Raw genomic sequence first — 18501 nt, 5'->3', positions numbered from 1 at the left:
GTCTGGGTAAGCATCATCTAATATTTATAAAAGATTTTTATCTAGACACTTTCTGTTACCTGGAATTTTTCCTTATTGTAGGCTACTACCACTTTTAGTCTTAATCTTTACTACACTACTCACTGTTTAGCACATGACCTCACATGAGAATTCTTAAAGAGATGGGTGGGGCTGGCTTAAGAGGGTTTGAACAATGCTGAATGGGTGTAGACAAAGGAGAGCTCTCTTGTAGGTACCAAAATATTCAAAGGCCCTTTTCTCAAAAGTGTATCAACTTTCAAAGTAAAAATACTTTCCCATTGTTCCTCAAAAATGCCATGTATGAAAAAACAATTTCACATTTTGCTACATAAGACCAAATCCAGGTGGTGAGTCACATATTGCCACTTAAACTTCTGTGAAAGGACAGAACATTTTTTGCAGGTCTCCTTCTATATTTATCAGTCATGAAGTATTGACTGAAGGAATAGAATATTTAGGCCTAGATTTTTTTCTTCTGTTGTTTAAATCCATCTATTTTCCTGATGAGAGAGGTGAGAGGGACTTATGTGAATGCTATGCAGGTCTCTGTCTATATCAGTCATGAAGTATTGACTGAAGGAATATAATTTACAGTGCTGGATTTTGCTATCTCCTGCATGGGTCAAATCCATATATGTTCCTGATGAGAGAGGTGAGCGGGACCGCAGAAGAAACCCACAATTACATTAGTTTTATGCTCTGTGTTGCAGTCCAGCTTTATAGGGTAAAGATACCAAGGCTTTTCATAATTCATGAATACACTGCCTTCCAGCGTTCAACACCATATTACCCTCCAAGCTCATCATTAAGCTTGAGGCCCTGGGTCTCAACACCCTGCACTGTGCAATTGGGTCCTGGACTTCCTGACGGACCATCCCCAGATGGTGAAGGTAGGAAACAACATCTCCACTTCGCTGATCCTCAACACTGGGGCCCCAGAAGGGTGCGTGCTAAGCCCCCTCCCTTTTCATCCATGTCTGCGTAGACATGCACGTCTCCAACTCAATCATCAAGTTTGCAGACGACACAACAGCAGTAGACTTGATTACCAACAATCGACGAGACAGCCTACAGAGAGGAGGTGAGGGCTCTTGGAGTGGGGTGAAAATAACCTCTCACTCAACATCAACAAAACAAAGGAGATGATCGTGGGGAGCACACCCCTATCCACATCGACGGGACAGCAGTGGAGAAGGTGGAAAGTTTTATGTTCCTCGGCGTACATATCACTGACAAACTGAAATGATCCACCCACGCAGACAGTGTGGTGAAGAAGGCGCAACAGGGCCTCTTCAATCTCCAGGAGGCTGAAGAAATGTGGTGTCACGTCCTGGCCAGTATAAGGGTTAATTGTCATCGTAGTTTGGTCAGGACGTGGCAGAGGGTATTTGTTTTATGTGGTTCAGGGTGGTGTTTTGGTAAAAGGGCGTTTGATTTAGTATTTCCGGGTTTTTTGGTTTATGGTCTATGTTTATGTATTTCTATGTGGAGTCTAGTGAGTGTGTTTCTATGGTTGATTAATTGGGGTTGGGACTCTCAATTGAAGGCAGGTGTTTTCTCTTTACCTTTGATTGAGAGTCCCATATATTAGGTTGTGTTTGTCATTTGTGGGAGATTGTTCTGTGTTTAGCCTTGTCAGAATGTTTTGTTGATCGGTCGTTATTTTGGTTTTCATTTTGAATTTATTAAACGTCAAGATGAGCATACACATACCTGCTGCATTTTGGTCCTCCTTTACCAACGACAACCGTGACATGTGGCTTGTCACCTAAAACCCTCACAAGCTTTTACAGATGCACAATTGAGAGCATCCTGTCGGGCTGTATCATCGCCGATAGGCAACTACACTGCCCACAACCACAGGGCTCTCCAGAGGGTGGTGCGTTCTGCGCAACGCATTACTGGGGGTAAACTACCTGCCCTCCAGGACACCTACAGCACCCAATGTCACAGGAAGGCCAAATAAATCATCAAGGACAACAACCATCCGAGCCACTGCCTGTTCACCCCGCTATCATCCAGAAGGCGAGGTCAGTACAGGTGCATCAATGCTGGGACCGAGAGACTGAAAAGCAGCTTCTATCTCAAGGCCATCAGACTGTTAAATAGCCACCACTAGCACAGAGAGGCTGCTGCCTAAATACAGACTTGAAATCATTGGCCACTTTAATAAATGGAACACTAGTCACTTTAATAATGCCACTTTAATAATGTTTACATATCTTGCATTACTCATCTCATATGTATATTCTGTATTCCATACTATCTATTGCATCTTAGCATATGCCGCTCTGACATTGCTTATCCATATATTTATATTTATATATTCTTATTCCATTCCTATACTTAGATTTGTGTGTATTAGGTATTTGTTGTGGAATTGTTAGCTATTACTTGTTAGATATTGCTGCGCTGTAGGAACTAGAAGCACAAGCATTTCGCTACACGCAATAACATCTGCTAACCATGTATATGTGACCAATAACATTTAATTTGATTTTTCCACTTAGCAAAATGTCTTATGTTACACTCCCAGGCATAAATACATACATACGCAGAAGAGAGGGCGAGGGTCGTGGGTTGAAGTTGCACAAATATATTTTTGGTTTTGATGCAAAATAACCCTTGAATATCTAATGGGAACGAGGGGTTAGAGTCGTGTTCTAGACTTGCAGACACCCACTGGCAACACAATTCAGTGACCATGGTCCACACTCTGTTTTTATCCAGTCCAATTATATCTGAGTCACTGTATCTGAATGTTGATTTGCTCTTTGTCGTAGAGTTATGCATGCAGCCTTGAGTCTTTATGGGCAATATGATTCTACGACACTCAGACAGACATAAACGAGCATGCTGTTGTGATAAACAAAATACAGCAGCTTATTTGAGTGTAGTGTTTATGCTTACAAGTGTTATCTCTGTTACTGTCGATGGAGACAGAAGGTCCCTCATATATGATTTAATCAATAAAGCCTTGATGTTCCCATCTTAGACTAATAGATATATGGAATAATCGCAGCATTAGATAATGTACGTATTGCACACCTTGACCTCTGTAGCAGATTCTTCTTCCTGTTTCTTACTTCCTCCTATTGTAAATGGCTGACCAATTGTTCACACCAGTGTATACAACAGATGATAGACGCATAATTCAGTGTGCATTATACCCTCTGGATTGAGAATCAAATAGCTTGATGGTCCATGTTATTACCATCTGAAAACAAAGTCTATACCTACAGAGGTTAATTGGGTACGCCAATTAAAAATGTGATTATTAATCTTTTTTCTTTTTTTTCACATTTTCAAACAGTGCATTTATATTTTCCAATGGGGCTATACATTTGGGTGAGTTTTTTTCTTGCCTGAGTAGCCTCGTTTCACTGCCAATCTAGTGTTCAGCGAAATAACAACACAATGTCAAATACAGGTAGCCTAGTCAAATAACTAACATCCAATCACATTAAATGTTACTCTCTCGCGGTCCACATGTACTCAAACGTAGCTGCTGCTCATGTTGGAATCTGTACTGATGGCGCAAAAGCCATGACATGGAGCCATAGTGGAGTGACGCCACTTGGGTACACTGCAGCATCCACCGAGAGGCTCTTGCTGCCAAGGGAATGCCTGACAGCTTGAAAGACGTTTTGGAGACTACAGTGAAAATGGTTAACTTGTTAAAGGCCCCTGAACTCTTGTGTATTTTCTGCACTATGCAATGATATGGGCAGCGACCATGTAACTCTATTACAACATACAGAAGTGCGCAGGTTATCAAGGGGCAAAGTATTGACACGTTTTTTTAAATTGAGAGACGAGCTTAAAGTTTTCTTTACTAACCATAATTTTCACTTGTCTGACCGCTTGCATGATGACGAGTTTCTCACACGACTGGCCTATCTGGGTGATGTTTCTTCTTACCTGAATGATCTGAGTTTAGTATTGCAATAGAATGTAGAGTAACAAGCTAACATAAGAAAAAAATGCTTAATTCCCAGGTATTTTTACCAAGACATTAAGGTCAAAGTGGATGGTAATGCAATACCCACATCCGAGCGAAATAATATATTCAATGTGCGGGACAAAATTGAGGCTTTGATTAAGAAGTTGGAGCGGTTCTCTGTCCACATTAACAAGGACAACACACAGGTCTTTCCACCATTGTATGATTTCTTTGTGTGCAAATTAACTCAAGCTTACGGACTATGTCAAATGGGATATAGCGAAGCACCTGAGTGAGTTGGGTGCGCAATTACGCAGGTACTTTCCCGAAACCGATGACATAAACAACTGGATTCGTTATCCCTTTTATGCCCTGCCTCCAGTCCACTTACCGATATCTGAACAAGAGAGCCTAGCCGAAATTGCAACAAGCAGTTCTGTGAAAATTTAATTTAATCAGAAGCCACTGCCAGATTTCTGGATTGGGCTGCACTAAGTATCCTGCCTTGGCAAATCGAGCTGTTAAGACACTGATGACCTTTGCAATCACGTACCTATGTGAGAGTAGATTCTCGGTCCGCACTAGCATGAAAACTAAATACAGGCACAGACTGTGTGTGGAAAATGATTTAAGACTGAGACTCTCTCCAATACAAACCAACGTTGCAGAGTTATGTGCATCCTTTTGTTAGGTTCTAATTATCAGAGTAAGAACTCCATGGACGCTTAAACCAAGTTTATTCTTCCCAAAGGATTGAACAGCTAAATCGACAAAAGACATATTCATACAAGTACTGATATTTAACCCTTCCTCCTATGCTGAGACTCCTCCTACACATCTGAACAGCCAATGCATCTCTGTTGCTAGACAGAACCTTAGTGATACCCGTTCTTCCTCACTTCATCTGACCTGACCTCTGCCCCAAAGTGCTCACTCCTCCCCAACTCACGGCTGTCATGTTGAGTCGTACCAGACTGTCTTTCCTCCTCCCATAGGAACCCTGATGGCTAACAATAACTCATCTTGACATAATGTAAACATTATAAATTAGCCTCTCTCCCTCAGTGAAAGGAATAAGTATATTTCAGAAGTCAAGAAATCAGAACCCAACACTTTCAAGCACACCCTTCTCAATTACCTGTGGTGAGTTATTCACAATTTTTGATGAACGAATAAGGTTTTATATGTAAGACGGTCAAATAAATAGCAAAATTATTGATAATTATTATATTATTTGTGCTCTGGTCCTATAAGAGCTCTGTGTCACTTCCCACCAGCCCGGTTGTGACGACAACTCACTCATTCTTATGTTTAATAAATGTATCGTATAGTGTGTGTGTGTTAGGCTTACAATGATGGTAAAAAACAACATTTGAGAGTGCGCTGATCCTGGTGCTAGAAGGGGTACGCAGCTGGAGGTGGAATGTTTGAAGGGGTACGGGACTATAAAATGTTTGGGAATGACTGCATTAGACAATCAGATTTCCATAATCATCATACAAAGATCCATTGAAGCAATATTTCTTGGAGTCTCCTTCATTCATTCCGATACAATAATTCACGTTCTGTACACACCTTGGTTGTGCACAGAAAGGTGTGCCATTGAGTCACTAGCTATGTAACATACCGTTGTTTGAATACCATTAAACACTAAAATAGATACTGGTGAAACTGAAAACAGGTTATACAGTTTATTCCCATGGAGGGGAGAGATGTGTTCACAGATAGAACACGCTATCTCCTTTGTAATTATTTAGGATCAATTTTCAGATAAAACCTGAAAGACAAGAACAGGAGAGAGAGAGAGCGAGAGAGACAAAAAGAGAAAGAGAAAGAAAAATAGAAAGAGAGGGAGAGAGAGAGAGAGAGAGAAAGAGGACAGAACACAGTAATAGAGACTTTGTGGGAGGGAGGTTGAGCATAGGGAGAAAAAAACAGGAACAAAGTTGATAAGACGGTTCCAAAGTTCACCTGCAGCACACTTGGGGATGGGTGCTCCTCTCCCTAAGCTGGTCAGAGATGGTTCAGGTCGTGGGTAGGATATCCTATGAAGCCCAGAGCCGCTCACCGATACCCGGAGGATTGGGACTTGGTCTCTTCTTGTGTCTTCATTGATTTTGGACCTGGACCACTCCTGTTTTTTTATTTGACTGGAGTCGTATTTACTACACATCACATGGTGGGTTCTCCCTGAGGAAATCAGGACAAAGGAGTACAGACAGTGGGAACGGGATTTTAATCTCACTCTTCTTACTCCTCAAGCCCAATGGATATGTGGCCTAGGAAGGTCGTGGTGCTTCTCCTGTACTGCTATGGTGAGTTTAATGGGGCACTACTGATCTCCTGTTTGATTTGGATGAGTGCACTCTTTTGTAGGTATAAACCTAGACTGAATCCCAAATGCCAACCCTATTTCCTAAATAGTGTACTGGGCTCTGGACAAAAGCACTGCACTATATAGGGAAGAGGGTGCCATTTGGGACGCATCACTATAGTCTTTGTTTCATATGTAGTCGTAATTAATTAGATGTAGTGAGGCTCTGGAGGTTTCCCCTCAGTTCTAATCAAGGTCTTGGTGGACAAAGAGTAGTGAACCCTTCGTGGACTTCACTCATTCTAAATTGTAGCGATCAATGGAAAATGGATCCACGGGCATTTGAGTGCTCCATGAGTGGTCTATTATATCGACTACATTATTATAGAGCATATCAAAATGCTAATGTTGAAGGGAGTCGAGACTGTGTATCATTTTCTGGTCAATGTCAATGTCAATTGTGCAACCTGTAATCTGCATGAGACATGACCAGATGCGCTATGACGTAAGTGGTGTACATACGTAACTGACGTTTTAAAAAGGAAAGGTTAACCACGCATGAATTGTTCCTAGTGTACTTATATTGTAGTGTAGTGAAAATCCCCCCCGTTATGTAGTTGGATGGAAATTATCCAACCATTATGTCGAAATGATGTTAAACATAATAATAAACCACATTTATCAATTTGACTCCAACATTATGTGAATAGACGCAACAGGCCCTGTACGTCTCTAGAGGATAGAGTGAAGGTAGCGAGCCTTGCATCACCTCTCAGTATGACTATAATGAACATGTCTAACTTGCACCATTATTCAATTATTAAGAGACGAGATACAAATAGTTCATCCTGGCGACCAATGTACTAGCATTCATTTATTGAAGTAATTAGATCAGGGATGTCAAGGTGGTACCCAGGCATATGCTATGGGTATTGCGTATACCACAAATACCAGTAAACCTGCTAAATTATAAGAGTAGAGTCAATCAAAGAATTACTCCGTAAAAGGAGGAATGCATTTACTCAATTCAACTACCGTAAATTCCGGACTATAAGCCGCAACTTTTTTCCCACGCTTTGAACTTCGCGGCTTAAACAATGACGCGGCTAGCATATGGATTTTTCCCGCTTTCAAATTTGTGGGTCCTGACAGTGTGGAGCAATGTCAAAAAATCCACTATCATCAACGGGTTTCGAAAGGCTGGACTGCTGCGTGTTGAAGAGAGCTCAGCGGGGGATTTGCCTCCGGATGAAAGTGAAGAGAGCAACAATGAAAACGATCCAATATCGGATGAAGCAATTCTGAGGCTATTCAACTCCGACACCGAAGGAGATGGTTTCAGTGCACAGGAGGAGGAAGATAGTGACCAATGACTTTCTTTGTAGGCTACTGTTTACTGCTAATTTTTTATTTTTTGTTACAAGCCGTGCTTCGTTAAAGCCTTTTTATTTTTGTTACAAGCCATGTTTCGTTAAAGCCTATTTATTTTTGTTACAAGCCGTGTTTCGTTAAAGCCTGTGTAAAGTTCATTTGTTTCAATGTACCGGTAGACACCTGCGGCTTATAGACATGTGCGGCTTATTTATGTTGAAAATATATATATATATTTTTTAATTCAGTGGGTGCGGCTTATATTCAGGTGGGCTTAATAGTCCGGAAATTACGGTAGTCGAATGTATTAGTCATGAAATAATTAACACTCAAACAATTGCAGTGTACATTATATGCATGATGCATTACAGACTAATCAGAGTAAATTACTATCACCAATAGGCTAAGGCTTAACGTGGTTACACTTGTCTTCAATTCAGAATGATCTCTGAGTTCTCAAAATATTAACAGATTTGCTGTCCTTTAACCAAATTCAAGCATGGACACACATTCAACCTGAATTAACATTTCTTTGCACTTTGCTAGTAAAAAAAAGACAGGAAAACACTCCCAGATTCTAATCTAATCAACTCAATTTTGGATATACCAGAGCGCCACTGTGTCGCTCCCTCTTTGAACTATCAGCCGTCCGATGAACAGAAGAACCCAGTTTCCCTGTAACAATAAATCCATAGCACTTACAGCACAATAAAACATATCAAAATTCATTGCTCTTTATGAACTCTTGAAATAATCCAAATGTGACAATTTAACTCACAATAACAGTCATTTAGTCGTTCATTTCACATTTTCATCTGTCTTCACACCTATAGTCTCCGTACTCGCAGGGTTCTGTGGGAACATCCCTCCCCAGAGAAATCCACATATAAGGTGTGTTTAAACCCTGTAATAGCCCACAGATGGTCAGCCATCCAAACAAATCCATAAACCATGATTGAGTCATCACGCTGGGCCTCAGCACCTGCAAGTCGCGAGTATCACCTTTTCTTATTCTTCCACTACAGTTTCTATCTTATTATACAGTCCTGATAAGGCTGGCAAAACCTCTTGAGGAATTAAGGTTGTCCTATAATGGACACTGTATTTTTTATTAAACATCCCTTTGTGGATGGGCCCTACAGACCCAAACTGTTGCTTTTGTTTCATCCTATTCTCACTCAAATCAAACAATTGGCTTGCTTCCACATGTCAAGCTGCTTATGTTCCCCCCTCTGTAGTCCAGGAACAATTACACATTTTAGTTCCTGCTGCCAAAGAAACAAAGCCCAGCTCACATAAGCCTTGTTTGAGTTTGGCCCACAGCTGCTGTGAGTGAAAATTGAGCAAGCGTATCTCGAGTGAGGCAGATCCTTTGACAGAGAATGTTGTTGTGAGCATGTCACATGGGTCGTGACAATGTTGAGTAATAGAGCAATGCTTTTTGTGTACTGACTAGCGAGACGTTATGCTACGAATGCTATTTGTGAATGGACAGTCTCAAGTTAACTTTCCCCACCGTCTTTCTCTTTTCTATAGGTTGTTCAGCCATTGGTGAAGGGAAGCCATACTTAATCTCTAGGAATTTCAACACTGTGCTCCACTGGAACAAGCTCGAGAGTCCAGATGAAGGGGCCCTTTACAGTGTCCATTACAAAAGGTGAGAGACAGGAATACAGTGGTCACCTTTTGTCACATCCTGACCAGTATAGGGGTTATTTGTTATTGTAGTTTGGTCAGGACGTGGCAGAGGGTATTTGTTTTATGTGGTTCGGGGTGGTGGTTTGTTTAGAAGGGTGTTTGATTTATTATTTCCGGGTTTTGGGTTATGTTCTATGTTTTTGTATTTCTATGTTCATTCTAGTTCTTTGTATTTCTATGTCTTAGTATTGGGTGTTGGACTCTCAATTGAAGGCAGGTGTTTTCTGTTGCCTCTGATTGAGAGTCCTATATATAGGTTTGTGTTTTGTTTGTAGATTGTGGGTAGTTGTCTTTAGCACTGCTGTAGTAAGTATAGCCTGTTAAACTGTCGTCTGTCGTTCTTTTGTTTATTGTTTTTCCCATGTTCACATTTATTTAATAAATTAATATGATGAGCACGCAACCCGCTGCGCCTTGGTCCTCTCTACCCAACGACAGCCGTTACACCTTTCAACCCAACAGCATATTTATGTGCCTAGGCTAGGGTGACCTAAGGTGATATGTGACATGTCAACAACATTTTAAAGCTGTGTGCTAAAAGACAGAACTATGCCTCCGGGAAGAGACTGAGTGTGTGTGTGTTTAAGTTGAAGTATCATTTTCTTTCTCGCCATGCTCCTTTTCAGCATCATTGTCCCTATTGTTGTCCCCATCGTTATCCCCATTGTTGTCCCCAATGTTTCGGTTATGGCGGGTTGCTCTTTCGATTTGCCGCTCCACCTACTGCCATCAGCCTTGAAACCATGGTGCTACTGTACTTCTCCATGCTGCAGGTTGAGCTCCACTGGCTGGGGCAAGCCTTAGCAGACAGGCTCTGGTCTGTGCATTACCACAGGCCTCACTCTGTTTCCCTGCACACCACAGGGATAAATCTGTGAAAAACATTGCCTGTAAAAATGTCCCGTTCAACTTTACAAACGGCACTCAGTTCACCTGTGGCTATGTGAGGCAAATGTTTTCGTCTCAATCACTCACTGCCTCTTTGAGATCCTTTTACCAAGTGGAAACGTCAGCTCATCTAATTGCTCATGACATAGTCTGATGGGCAAATGTCAAGTTCCACACCAATCACATTGATTTGTCTCTCCGAGACTGTCACCTGGAATTGCTTGCATGTCCTTATTCAAGGCCTCATAGCGCCACCATCAAATCAGTTTAGAAAAAGATTGGCCCTGATCATAACCACTCAATATCGGTTCCCTGTTTGACACACTATCCTTTAGCTATTTTTAAATGAGGAAGTAAGGGGTTAAATAAGACACCTATTTCGTAACTGTTGTGCTATTTGTGGTCTAGCAGCTAGGCTGCTGCACACACACCCTGAAAGGCAAGACATTTACAACATGTGATATGTCATGATAAAGGCTCACGCATGCTTATAACACGTTAAAAAGCATTGTAACTGCAGGCTTCAAGTAAAGTGTTACTCCAAGTAAAGTGCAACATAGAATTTTGGCTAAGGGTTCTCTACATAGTGTGTTTTATGTTTGATCATGTTTTTGTTGTGTTCATTATAGACTCGGAGAGCCATACAAGCCGAAGATTGAGTGCCAGAACATCACCACTCTTTCTTGTGACCTCACTGCAGAGACACCATACATCTATCAAAATTCCTACTATGCTGAGGTTTTCGCCAACAATCACTCACTAGGCCGTACAGCACTGTTTAAACCTCTGAGAGACAGTAAGCAATTTCCTCTCTTTATCCTACTTTTTCTAGATTGGGAGGTTTTTTGATTATGTGTTGGCTCAGAGGGCAGGATCCTTAGTTGTGATACATACAAATAGCGCCAACTGTCTGTTCATATTCCCTAATGACATCAATATAAACTGCTCTAAAAAATAAAGGGAACACTTATACAACACAATGTAACTCCAAGTCAATCACACTTCTGTGAAATCAAACTGTCCACTTAGGAAGCATCACTGATTGACAATAAATGTCACATGCTGTTGTGCAAATGGAATAGACAACAGGTGGAAATTATAAGCAATTAGCAAGACACCCCCAATAAAGGAGTGGTTCTGCAGGTGGGGACCACAGACCACTTCTCAGTTCCTATGCTTCCTGGCTGATGTTTTGGTCACTTTTGAATGCTGGCGGTGCTTTCACTCTAGTGGTAGCATGAGACGGAGTCTACAACCCACACAAGTGGCTCAGGTAGTGCAGCTCATCCAGGATGGCACGTCAATGCGAGCTGTGGCAAGAAAGTTTGCTGTGTCTGTCAGCGTAGTGTCCAGAGCATGGAGGCGCTACCAGGAGACAGGCCAGTACATCAGGAGATGTGGAGGAGGCTGTAGGAGGGCAACAACCCAGCAGCAGGACTGCTACCTCTGCCTTTGTGCAAGGAGGAGCAGGAGAAGCACAGCCAGAGCCCTGCAAAATGACCTCCAGCAGGCCACAAATGTGCATGTGTCTGCTCAAACAGTCAGAAACAGACTCCATGAGGGTGGTATGAGGGCCCGACGTCCACAGGTGGGGGTTGTGCTTACAGCCCAACACCGTGCAGGACGTTTGGCATTTGCCAGAAAACACCAAGATTGGCAAATTCGCCACTGGTGCCCTGTGCTCTTCACAGATGAAAGCAGGTTCACACTGAGCACGTGACAGACGTGACAGAGTCTGGAGACGCCGTGGAGAACGTTCTGCTGCCTGCAACATCCTCCAGCATGACCGGTTTGGCGGTGAGTCAGTCATTGTGTGGGGTGGCATTTCTTTGGGGGGCCGCACAGCCCTCCATGTGCTCGCCAGAGGTAGCCTGACTGCCATTAGGTACCGAGATGAGCTCCTCAGACCCCTTGTGAGACCATATGCTGGTGCGGTTGGCCCTGGGTTCCTCCTAATGCAAGACAATGCTAGACCTCATGTGGCTGGAGTGTGTCAGCAGTTCCGCAAGAGGAAGGCATTGATGCTATGGACTGGCCCGCCCGTTCCCCAGACCTGAATCCAATTGAGCACATCTGGGACATCATGTCTTGCTCCATCCCCCAATGCCACGTTGCACCACACTGTCCAGGAGTTGGCGGATGCTTTAGTCCAGGTCTGGGAGGAGATCCCTCAGGAGACCATCCGTCACCTCATCAGGAGCATGCCCAGGCGTTGTAGGGAGGTCATACAGGCACGTGGAGGCCACACACACTACTGAGCCTCATTTTGACTTGTTTTAAGGATATTACATCAAAGTTGGATCAGCCTGTAGTGTGGTTTTCCACTTTAATTTTGAGTGTGACTCCAAATCCAGACCTCCATGGGTTGATAAATTGGATTTCCATTGATTATTTTTGTGTGATTTTGTTGTCAGAACATTCAACTATGTAAAGAAAAAAGTATTTAATAAGATTTTTTCTTTCATTCAGATCTAGGATGTGTTGTTTAAGTGTTCCCTTTATTTTTTTAGCAGTATATGTTTCCATGAAAGCTTATGTTATTCACCAATTATTCCAGTTAGCATTTGGCCCATGCTAAAAGGGTGTGTCCTCTTTTCTTCAGATTGTCAGTAATTTGTTATTATTCTCACTCGTTATTTGTCTTTTACATGTCAGCTGTCCTTGGGCCACCCAATTTGTCTGTGACCCCCACAACATCATCATTAAAAGTGACTGTCACCCTACCGTTGGGACCGGATAATAAGACCTCCATTGAGGAGATTTTCAACAGTACCAGCTTTTCCTACCGTGACCCTCCAACCTTCTATATGCTCAACATCACTCATCCTAGCTGGGCAGCACAGGTGATTCTCTCACATGTACTGCTCACACGCATGCATGCATGGACGCATGCAGACACACACACACACACCCACCAACACATATTAAATACACAATGTTCTAACTGCTCACTCTTTTTTTTCACAGGTCCATAGAAACACAACTGGAGAGTTTGTCCTCAACCATCTAATAAACAGCAACGTAGAGTACTGTGGCTATGTGGTGTACATCCCGACTAGAGAAATGCACCGAAATGCCAGTGAGAGCCATGCATTCTGTGTGGCATTACCAGGTGAGGTCATCGGGTGTCCCTCAAGGCTCTGTATGTATGCACAAGCTGGTCTCAGAGCATTTCGTGTTATTTTGTATGTAAATCCGAGGCTCCATTTATTGTGATATGTTACCTTTCGTATTGTATGTATTAATTTGTGGCTGTCCATCACCCATGTTGTGTGATATGTTACGAATTGCAATTTGTATTACATGTTCTGAATTAGAAAAACGTACAATATGTTATGAATTAGCTAGGTGGCTAATGTTAGCTAGCTGGCTAAAGTTAGCTAGGCTAGGTGTTAGGGTTACGTTTAGGAGTTAGGTTAAAGGGTTAATGTTAGGGTTAGGGGAAGGGTTAGCTAACATGCTAAGTAGTTGCAAAGTAGCTAAAAAGTAGTAAATAGTTGAAAAGTTGCTAATTAGTTAAAATGCTCAAGTCCGTGACGAGATGTGAACTTGCAACCTTTGGTTATAGAGCCACTCATCCACCCCGACCAACCACCCTACTTTCGTTTTTTGCTTGTCTTTTGTAACGATACCAAAAGTAACATGTCATACTAATTTGAGTGTCCCGGCTTTACGTTTACATTGTTAAGGGTATTCCTGCTGCCTTTTCAAAGACTATATAAAGCCACACTTCCTGGAGACAAGACTGAATGGAGCCTCTTACTTACACATCCTTGAAACTACTGTACTGACTGACCTCACAGACACGCCCACACCTTTTATGTATTTAACCTTTATTTAACTAGGCAAGTCAGTTAAGAACAAATTCGTATTTTCAATGACGGCCTAGGAACCTTGTCAGCTCGAGGATTCAATCTAGCAACCTTTCGGTTACTGGCCCAACCGCTCTAGCCACGCTCTAACCGCTTGCTCTATAGTGCTGGAAATTTACAACCTATTGGCCTGTTTCCAATAGGCTCTGAGAGTGAAGCAGCTGTATTGCCAAGACTGAGGTGTAATAGAAACAATCTTCCCCCATCCAGATGACCCCTGGCTGCTGTTTCCCTGGTTCCTCCTCTTAGGGTGTCTGCTACTTGGTTCCTTCCTGCTACTGGTGGTGGTGTGTCGTCACTATGTGAGAAAGAAGAGTAACATGCCAGACGCCTTGGTAAGAAATGTAGATTGGAGATTTCACCATACATAAAGGAGTGCCAGTCCCTGTTTTACTGGAAATACAGGCCTCCAGGCAAAACTCACAGTAATACGTGTATGAGAGGCCTCAATAGGATGCAACCCAACCTGAGTTTAATCTCAGCCACAAACACGCAATACATTCAGCTCTTTTCTACAGCAACACCTAACTTAGAACAGGGCACAATGTGTAACAGCAGTTACAATAAAATGTTATCTCTTTGCAATTTACACATGCACTGATTTATGAGGAAATGATTTAACTTTATCATCATTCATTTTCTCTTAAAATGGCTGCATTTACCAATATTCCCAGAGTTGTATCTGTTTTATTCCATTTCCTCTCATATGCTGAGAAATCATACCTGTTTAATCAGTTGTATCACTGTAATTTGCATTTCATGCCAAGAACCGAAAGCAATTACAAAAGATTACAGCAGTGTTGTTTCAGTGGAGCTCATTTCATTCTTGCCATGAAAGTTGTTCAGAATTATAACTGAGCAAGTTAAAGAATCAAATACATGTTGGTTTGACATACATTGTAACCACTCAATGATTCCAAGGGTTTGGTGGGGTGGAGAGGGGGGTCATAGAGGTGTTTTAGTAATAGTTACGTAAACTAAATCCTCTTTCTCTTCTACACAGAAACTGACAAGTAACGTCCCAGCTCCATTGTGGCACCCTCCAGAAGCCATCACCTTCTCCATTGCCAAGTCGTATCATTACCCTGTGGGGTTCTCCTACGGTGACCTGAAGACTGGAACACTCCAGATGGGGCCAAAGTTCACCAGCAGCGGGTCTGGGTCCTATTCCCCCCAGGACGAACCCTCCTTCATTGCCCAGCCCAGGCACTGTGACACCTACATGGGCCAGCAGGGTCCACCCCCAGAGCACTCCAACAACAGCACGCGGTCCTCCACCAACTATAGCATGGTCGTAGTGCAGGTGGCCAATGAAGGTGTGGAGGAAGAATGCCATCGCCATCCAGACAGTGAAGACAACATCAACTCTCCATGGTCATCTGAATCAAGTGACCACAAACCCAATTTGGTTCAAGGTGACCCAGTTTTGTTTTCGCGTGGAGCACCACCTGAGCCGAACCGCTGTGTTGGAGACAGGGACTCAACAGGGCACCCCCTGGTACTGCCCACATTGCGGCATATTGATGGCCTACTGCAGTTGTCCACTTTGCTGCTCCAGCCAGAGACACAGAGTGCCATGGCCAGCATGTCACTGCCTACCGACGCTGAGGGACAGCCCCTTTTGTGGGACCTAGACAGCACTGGGCAAGGGGCATCACTATTGTCTGATCTGGTCACCACCGGGGAGACAGAGTGGTTGGACCCTGGTACAGGGAGAGAGGAGGAGAGAACAATATACACCCCAATCTCTCCAATGTGTTTCAATAACTCCAATGACTCACCATCTCACTCCATACCTCCCATCAACCTTGCAGACTGCGAGACCTCATCAATGACATTCTTGTCTGGTTACAAACAACACTGGGTACCCTTTGCCCCTCTAGGGCTAACAGCAGAGGAGGACTTTGGGATTTCCTCATATGCTCCACAACAGGCTTGGATTGATCAGGAGGAAGAAGCGGAAGAAGGAGATGAAGGAATCAGTGAATTCTTTCTGGGAGGTTGGGTAGTACAAATTCTTTAGTTCCTTAAAATAATCTTAAGGGCCTCTGTGCCTGTTCGCTCTGTTTGGGTCCCCAATGTACGTCAGAGACAAGTTCCGTCTCAGCGAGTCTTCACAAAGTGCAGGGAGAAGTTGGGAGGAGCAGAGAGAGGGTTTTGGTGGCGGTGCAGAGTGGGGCTTTCATGGTCCCTCTCCTGCCTGCTATGGAGCTTGTGATTCAGAAACAAGAGCAGGATTCTACTCCAGTATCCAGCACACATGGCCCCCCTCAATGGAGTCCTACTGAATCAAAGCTCTAATTTTGGCCCTTTTTCACATTATGACTAATGTAGGACGTAGGATCAAGTGTTGTAAAATGTAGGATCAAGGATATAAGATCAAATGCTGTAAAATAGATTTTGTACATTATGTTGTGATGCTCTCTTTCATTTGCATATTGTGCAAGATTTCCAGCAGTAGGCTAGTTCTACCAATATATGTGTGCATACATACACACATCTTAATGTACACTTACATGTTCATTTAAACCATGACTGTGAAGTTGTTTCATTTGAAGAAATGAAATGGACATCCATGATTCAAGCTCGGTGGCATAAGGTAGTAAACAGCCAGTTTACTTATGTCATAATTTCAGCATAGCAGTACTTTGTCTCTTTATTTATTGTTTCTTGTTCGTCATATTATGTGTTAGTGTTCCACATTATATGCACCACAATGCTGAAGAAAATATGACTGACATTGTAATGAGTTTATAGCAACAATTGAAATTCATATTAGAATTGAAGGTGATGCACTTTATACATTTCAAAAATATTATTGTCAGAAATACAAAAAAAGGGCAGGGTGAGTTAGGTGAGAAATGTGTAAAATAATTTTTTGGAGTGTTTTGTCTTTGAAGTAAGTGACCCCAATAATGTCTAGTCATTGTTTGCTGCTCTTTTGAGGTGATGAAATTACAGGACAGGAGACAAAAGGGTTGGTAATTCTTTACCAGGGTGTGGTGGATATGGTACTCTGGTGAGCTAGTAACACCAAACGGCACGTAGTATCTAAGTGAAAATACCTATGCGTTTACTACACTTTGATATAATAATAGGCTAAAACACTGTTAAAATAGGCAAATATTCCTAGTTGATGCTGTGATGTGTATCACATATTCAACATATATGTACAGTATAATACTGATTTGTTTTTATATGGGCCACTTTTATAACTAATATGATTGTGAATTTGATGTTTTCATTAAAAGGTAACTATTGTGTTACTGAATTGGTTGATCCATCATTGCTGTCAAAAAGTACTTCAGCAAACATGAGCTTCAGTAACATTAGTAAGCAGGGGAAGTTGAGGGGAAGTCTTGATGGGCTGACATATCAAGTGCTTTTTCTAAGAATATTCTTTACTTTTAAAAAATATTATTGATTAGTGTCGATGAGTGCCAGTGTGAGTAAGAAGACGTTTCACTACTGTCTCACTGAAAGGCTCACCAGCCATGAGGTCTCAGCCAAACATATCAGAATAACCTCCCTCACAGCTATGTCAACCCATGAGGTGGTTTATGCAAACAAGGCAAAGGTCTCAGAAAGGAATACAGTGTGTCCTCCTCCATCCGTATATATTAGATGACTCAAACAAGGAAGTGTCAGCTGGTGGGATATTGATACTGCCAAAGTACAGTGTGGCTGCCAGTTGCAAGGTTATGGTTTCTGTACAACCAACTGTCGAACTAAGGAAAAGGTAAGATTGGGAGAAGTTCAGGGCCCATACTCATAAAGCATCTCGGAGTAGTAGCACTGATCTAGGATCAGGTCCCTCTGTCCATAATATTGTGTTCATTTTGATCTAAAAGGCTGATCCTAGATCAGCACTCTTACTCTGAGATGCATTATGAATATGGGCCCTGAATTTGTATATCATGGAGTAGCTGTGCAGCTGTGTCATACTGCTAATAGCTGGCTGCTCTTGGGGGAAACTTTTCCAGGAATTTCATAACTCAGCCACATTCATTCTGATCCTTTTTTTAAAAAGTGTCCTTACATAAATCTCCTGGGCCCTGACATAATTCACTCAAATCTACAAATCTAATTTGACACCAGATTTTCTGCAGTGAGAAACTGGAGAAGTTAAACATCACTTGTAATAATTGAATGGATTTAATTGCTCATTAGCATAAAGTTGGTGACTGGACTTGAGGGGAACTTTATTCATGTGGTTCTGCTGTCCTGAAGGGGGTCTTGCCTCCAGACCTCATTTGGAAATCTTGTGTTCACACACACACACACACACACACACACACACACGTCTTACTATACTTGTGAGGACTTTTTGGGGACCAACAATTGATTCCCATTCAAAATCACATTGTTTCTTAACCCCTAAACCTTACCCTAAC

At 42.3% G+C, this 18501-nt stretch overlaps 1 protein-coding gene across 1 annotated transcript; it reads left to right on the top strand.

The window, feature by feature from the left end:
* Positions 1-5823: 5823 nt before the first annotated feature.
* LOC106605145 (uncharacterized) lies at positions 5824-17378 on the top strand. Its single transcript, XM_014200494.2, has 7 exons — positions 5824-6279; positions 9186-9306; positions 10865-11031; positions 12891-13078; positions 13203-13347; positions 14318-14442; positions 15111-17378. Exons 1-7 carry the CDS (start codon positions 6231-6233, stop codon positions 16128-16130), a joined length of 1815 nt encoding a protein of 604 aa, XP_014055969.1. The 5' UTR covers positions 5824-6230; the 3' UTR covers positions 16131-17378.
* Positions 17379-18501: the final 1123 nt, after the last annotated feature.

Source organism: Salmo salar, chromosome ssa05 (genome assembly GCF_905237065.1).
Source record: "Salmo salar chromosome ssa05, Ssal_v3.1, whole genome shotgun sequence".
Lineage (NCBI taxonomy): Eukaryota > Metazoa > Chordata > Actinopteri > Salmoniformes > Salmonidae > Salmo > Salmo salar.
Note: the sequence above shows the minus strand (reverse complement) of the source record. Positions and strands in the feature narration are given on the sequence as shown.